The sequence below is a fragment of the Ixodes scapularis genome, unplaced genomic scaffold, assembly GCF_016920785.2.
Source record: "Ixodes scapularis isolate PalLabHiFi unplaced genomic scaffold, ASM1692078v2 PGA_scaffold6__148_contigs__length_123643588, whole genome shotgun sequence".
NCBI classification, from domain to species: Eukaryota; Metazoa; Arthropoda; class Arachnida; order Ixodida; family Ixodidae; genus Ixodes; species Ixodes scapularis.
In genome coordinates, this window is record NW_024609881.1 from 105977204 (window position 1) to 105983695 (window position 6492).

At 52.1% G+C, this 6492-nt stretch overlaps 1 protein-coding gene across 1 annotated transcript in view; it reads left to right on the forward strand.

The window, feature by feature from the left end:
* The first annotated feature begins 2422 nt into the window (after positions 1 to 2422).
* LOC120849488 overlaps positions 2423 to 6492 on the forward strand; it is a 23283-nt gene continuing 19213 nt past the window's right edge. The window contains exon 1 of the mRNA XM_042286040.1: positions 2423 to 3256. Within this exon, the coding sequence (XP_042141974.1) occupies positions 2423 to 3256 (834 nt within the window). The remainder of the gene's footprint in view (positions 3257 to 6492) is intronic.

Below are 6492 nucleotides of genomic sequence, written 5' to 3' on the forward strand. Positions count from 1 at the left end.
ACGGCGACGCCGACGCCGCTCAAGCCGGAAATGGGCACCTAAGAGCTGCGCTCTAAAAAAGTCAAAATATTGATGCCCGTTGTGGGGGATGCGTTCATTATGCGAGTACGTTCATTATGCGAGTAAATACGGTAATACAACCGCAAAGACTCGTGCTAGAGCGCAACTCATGGAACATTTGCTGCACTTGATTAGTCTAATTCTAAGAACATGTATAGGGAGATTAGGAACGCCACGACGTCGTGTTTTGGTGCTGTTTAATTGGTGGCTCGTGGCGTCGGCTGCGCTTTGGCTTGAAATGACGCGAAGATTTGGTGCGCTGCCTCTGTTGATTGCCGGCGTCGTCTAAATTCCCAGACGATGTCAGTGACGTCGGGAGCCATCAGTTGCGAGAACATTTTGCGATATGGTAGGATGGCAGATACTGTGATGAGGAAGAACCAGGATCTTGTACTCCTGCTGGTGAGGTCACTCAATCATTAGGGAGTTTTAGAATAACGTACGCAATTTTAGCGCACGCTAGCGCTAAATTTAGCGCTTGTATTAGCGCACGCGACGCAGGAGAGTTTTAGAATAGCGTTTCTCCGCCGCGACGAAAAAGCCCAAGCATCTCGCGCTTGCGACGCCACCAAGATACAGTAAAAAGTTTTATTTCACACACGAAATGGTGTAACTTTAGAAGAAAAAAACGAGTTTTTTGGTCCAGAGTAGCATTTTAATTTGTTTAAGCATGAGAACGCGACGCGAGCGGTTGACCGGTCGTGTCCGCTTGCGTCGCCTCGGCAAGAGAGGTCTCGTGTACTGACCTTCGCACATCGTTCGTTCGCCGTGAAATGTTCGCGCGTCGCAAGCATGAAGTTGCCGGTGATCGCTGCCAAACCGAGTACAATGTCGTCCCGTATTCAAAATTGCAGTCGCGAGGATGCCGCCGACGTCGAACTCACGACGCCGCCAAAACAGTCGCCGACATAATCCTGGAAGCCGCCATTTTTTTTAACTGTGCTCGTCTTGGCTGTAGCCAACTTCTCATCACGAATCCTCCTTAGAGAAGCGTAAAGACTCTTTGCGTACGCACGCTATTTCCGAGAAATAGCGCGCGCTAAAATTGCGCACGCAAAGCGCAAAACCTGGTTTGCGTTCGGAGCATGCGCAGTGGCGACGACGCTATTCTTTGCGTCCGCAAAGCTTTAGCGTGCGCTATTCTAAAACTCCCTATTGTGTCTTTCACATGCCTCCGTGCCCTGGCCACCGATCGCGCAAGCCTTTACCGCCTCGCACCGGAGCGCGCGCCTAGCTTCACCGCTTTACACCAGAGTGCTAGGAGCAGCGGCTGACACGGCGGAGTGCCTGGGTTGGCGGTATTGACTCGGAAATTCAGTACTATTATAGATAGTAGGACTACCTCCTTGGGTCTTGATTACGGGTTGACCTCCGACTTTAAAAAACTGCCAAAACAGACAAAAAGAGACGTTTACAAATCTTTGTAATGCGAAATTAGAGTGCAGCTCTTGAGGAGGAGGAGGGGAGAGTATGCCTTTTCGTACCCTCCCCTTCTCCTCCCTAACCCCATAAACTTAACGGGGAAACATTTCCTGATAAATTTAGCGGCAAAAGTTCCCTGCTAATTTTAGCGGGTTAAGTTTCTCCGCTAAATTTAGCGGGGAAATTGACATCACGTGACCTCAAAACCAATTCAGTGTCCCCGCTGAATTTAGCGGGGAAGATGCCGTCACATGATTTTGGGTCGCGTCACCCATGAGCAAATTCAGTTTCTTCGCTATTTTTAATGGGAAAATTGACGTCACGTGACCTCAATACCAATTCAGTTTCTCGCTAAATTTAGCGGGGCGGTTACTGTGATAGACAGCCAGGTGGCGCCCCTGCACACCTGGTATATAAAGAGCATGTCGCACGAGATTAAAACAGATGAACACCGGGCAAGCTTGCGTGCACTCGTCAATGCCCCGCTGTCCCGGGAACTCGCCGAACATTACAGTGGCGACGAGGAAGTGGAAGTGTTGAACTGCTGCCGTCGGACCGTGCGCCTGTTCTGGAATGCCGGTGGTCGGCAAACTAGAGCCGTTTGACACTGAAACGAACTGGAGCGAGTACCGGGAGCGGGTTGAACAGTACTTCATCGCCAACGATGTCAGGGATGAGAAAAGGCGAGCATTTCTCACCGAAGCCTTCGGAAGTCGTCGCAAGCTTTAAGTTCAATTCACGGATGCGTCATGACGGTGAGACAGCGGCGGATTTCTTTGCTTGTCTGAACAAGCTGGCGGATGATTGCGGATTCGGCGCGTTCCGAAATAGAATGCTGCGAGACCGCATCGTCGGAGGTATTAACGACGAGATGATACAAAGGCGACTCCTAGAGATTCCAGATTTGACCCTTGACCTCGCAAAAAAGACGGTCGTTGCAATGGAAGCAGCGAAGAAAGATTCGCAGATGCTATCGACGTCTATCCAGCCAAACCTCGCGTCAGCTAACACAGTGTCACGCGATGCAGCTGTGAACCCGAAGTGGAAGACTGGCACCATCTCGTGTTTTCGTTGCGGAGGCGGGCATTACGCCACACAGTGCCGTCATGCAAGTACCACTTGTCACAAGTGTCGGGGAAAGGGGCATCTGGCACGAGTGTGCAAGGGGAAGACAGCGGATGCAACCGCCGGCGGCCCGACGACGTCCACTAGAATACCGAGATCGGTCCACACCTTGGACGGAGCGGGCCAGTCACAAGATGTCTCACTGCCAGAAGTCTACGAGATGTGGGAAATGACATCTTCTGCAGTCGACGGCCAACCTTTCCGAGTGGAAGTTACGGTGAACGGGACTCCATTGCTGATGGAACTTGACACGGGAGCTAGCGTGTCTGTTGTGTCTGAGGAGACATTTCGACGCGAATTTCCATCAAGGCAGCTGGACCCGTCGCGCATCATGCTGAAAAGCTATTCAGGTGAACTTTCCCCGGTTCAGGGAAACCTTACTGCAACGGTGAGACTTGGAAACCGCGAATGTCAGGACATCCTGTATGTTGTCCCTGGCACCTGCCCATCTCTGCTAGGACGTGGCTGGATGAAAGGCCTTGGCATCAAGCTTTCCAACGTGAAGGATGTCAACTTCGTGACTTTTGTTGCGAAGCTCGTTGCTGAATACTCCAGTATCTTTGATGAAGGTCTGGGAACTTTCAAGGGGGTGGCCGCAAAGATAAATCTTCAGGACAACGCCAAACCAAGGTTTTTCAAGCCTCGTTCAGTTCCATTTGCGATGCTTGACAAAGTCAACGAGGAGTTGCAACGCATGGAACGGGAGGGAGTCCTACGTCCAGTGTAGACTTCGGAATGGGCTGCCCCTATTGTACCGGTCCTGAAACAAAATGGGCAGATTCGCATCTGTGGAGACTTCAAAGTCACTGTGAATCCTGTGACTGTACCTGCAAAGCACCCCATCCCGCGAGTGGAGGACCTGTTTGCTAAGCTGAGCGGAGGCGAGAAATTCAGCAAGTTGGACTTAAAAGATGCATACCTACAAGTTAAACTTGATGAGAAGTCGTCACAACTGGTTACCATCAACACTCCACGAGGTCTGTACCAGTACACTCGCCTGCCGTTCGGTGTGACCTCTGCACTATCGATCTTTCAACGAGAGATGGAGAACCTATTGCAAGGACTTAAGCACGTCGTTGTATATTTCGACGACATTCTCGTGACAGGGCGAAACGATCAAGACCACCTGGAAAACCTGAACCAAGTGCTGAGTCGGCTGCAGCAAGCTGGGCTGAAGCTGAAGCTGTGCAAGTGCGATTTCTTGGTTCCCCAGATTAAATACTTGGGTCATGTCGTTAGCTCTGCGGGATTCCAACCAAACCCAGAAAAGACTGACGCAGTACTGAAAGCTCCAAGGCCTACCGGTGTAAAAACGCTGCAGAGCTACCTGGGACTGGTCAGTTTCTATCGTCGGTTCCTGCCTAACTTGTCCAGCGTTCTACATCCGTTAAACCATCTTCTGGGGGCAAAGACGCCTTGGACTTGGGGTGCGGACCAGGAACAGGCTTTTCGTCAGAGCAAGGAGTTACTGCTGTCTGCCGCGGTATTGGCGCATTATGACCCGAAGAAAGCAGTGGTGCTTATCTGCGATGCGTCGCCGTACGGAATAGGGGCTGTCCTTGCTCACCGAGAAGATACAGGTGCTGAGAAACCAATTGCGTTTGCATCTAGAGGTCTTCTGCCGGCTGAGCGCAACTACAGTCAGCTTGACAAGGAAGCCCTGGCTCTGATATTTGGTGTGACTAAGTTCCGGCAATACCTGTGGGGCCGTGACTCCGAAGCGGTCACAGACCACAAGCCCTTGCTGGGGCTGCTTGCTGCGGACAAGCCTGTACCTGAGACCTGTTCGCCACGGGTGCTGCGTTGGGCACTGATGCTGTCGGCTTACAGCTACAAACTGAAGTACAGACCTGGTTCACACATAGCAAATGCGGATGCCTTGAGTAGGCTGCCGCTGCCAGTTCCTCCATGTTCCATCGAGCGGCCAGCCGAGGTATTTATGCTCGAGGGGGCCTATCCTCGCGTACTACTTGCGTCTGTCGTGGCTGACGCCACTTCAAAAGACTTGATTTTGTCGAAGCTTCGAGATCATTTGTGGTCTGGAGCTGAGCTGCATGACCCAGACTTAAAACCGTACGCTCCTCGAACAACTCAGCTGTGCGTACAAGAGAACTGTATCCTGTTGGGGTCAAGAGTCGTCATCCCAGGATCCTTACAACCAGAGGTTCTACGACTCTTGCATGAAGGTCATCCAGGGATCGCCAAAATGAAGGCCGTGGCTAGGAGTCATGTATGGTGGACATCATTAGATGAAGACATTGCGGCTACAGTGCGGCGATGTCGTGTGTGTCAAGAAAACCAGCGACTCGCACGACCAGCACCAATGATGCCATGGCCATTCCCAGAAAAGCCATGGTCTCGTCTTCATATCGACTTTGCTGGACCAATGAAGAACCGATATCTACTCATCGTGGTCGACGCCTACTCAAAATGGATTGAGGTCGTTCCTGTGTCCACGCCGTCGGCAGAAGCCACGATCCCTTGCCTGCGTGTGATGTTTGCCTGTCACGGACTACCAGACCTCGTCGTATCCGATAACGGGCCGGCATTTGTAAGCGGTAGCTTTAAGAACTTCCTTCAACAAAATGGAATAAGGCAGATTCTAACACCACCGTATCACCCAGCGTCAAATGGAGCCGCTGAGCGAGCGGTTCAAACCATAAAGTTGAAGCTGAAGAAGGCAGCTGATGGAAGTTTCCAATGTCAGCTGGCCCGAATCCTGCTCAACTACAGAACTACACCTCATGAAACCACAGGGTGCACTCCGGCGGAGTTACTGATGGGCCGCAAGTTGAAGACTGCTTTGGCTCTACTTCACCCGGACCTGAGGTCAAGCGTATCGAAAAAATAACTCGTCCAGAAGATGGCGCACGACAGGGGTGCTCGACTGATACCAACTGTCCAACCGGGTGATGCCGTGTATGCGAGAAATTTTCGACAAGGTCCACCATGGGTACCGGCAACTGTGATCGACACTCCAAGTGACCACATCACAGATATCGCACTCCCAGATGGTCGGTGTTGGAGACGTCATGAAGGACATCTGCGTCCTGGCCTATCCCAAGCTAGGGCATCATCGGGTCCGCGACCAGAGCCGGTGGATCAGGCCGCTCCTCCTAATGGGAATGTGCCTGTACCACTAGAGGATTCTGCCCAAGCGGTACCTCAAACCGTAACAGCTGAATACCAGCATGACGACACTCAGCCTGTTCCTGGCATTCCGCTACCAAGGAGTCCTGGTACTCCACTACCGAGGAGAAGTAATCGAGCACGAAAGCCTCCTGTGCGCTTTTCACCGTGAAAATCGGTGGGACCTTGGCTCATTTTTGTTAGGGGGGGGGGGGGGGGAGGAATGTGATAGACAGCCAGGTGGCACCCCTGCACACCTGGTATATAAAGAGCATGTCGCACGAGATTAAAACAGATGAACACTGGGCAAGCTTGCGTGCACTCGTCAATGCCCCGCTGTCCCGGGAACTCGCCGAACATTACAGCTACACCGATGGCGAAGTCGACGCTGACGACGACGCTGCTAAACGCGGAAATTTGGCGCCTATGAGCTGCGCTCTAAAACAACGTTGCTCTATATTTGAAGAAATACAGTAGTTAAAGTGGGGGGGGGGGGGGGGGGGGGGGGGTGCAACGATTTCCGGACTTAGGTCAAGAATTTGTGGAAGTTGCCCTCTGACACTTCTGATGTAAAGAACAGCAAACCGCATTCGCCTGCGTGTCCTCGCTGTCGAAAAAGATAAATATTGGCATTTCTGGCATCCCTCAACTCACTCCCAGTCTTCGGGGTCACACCTGGTCCCCCTTCTAGTGACGTCATTCGGAGTGTCGTGTAGCTTCCCGTGTGCTCTCTCGGAGGACGCTTCCTCTCCCCCC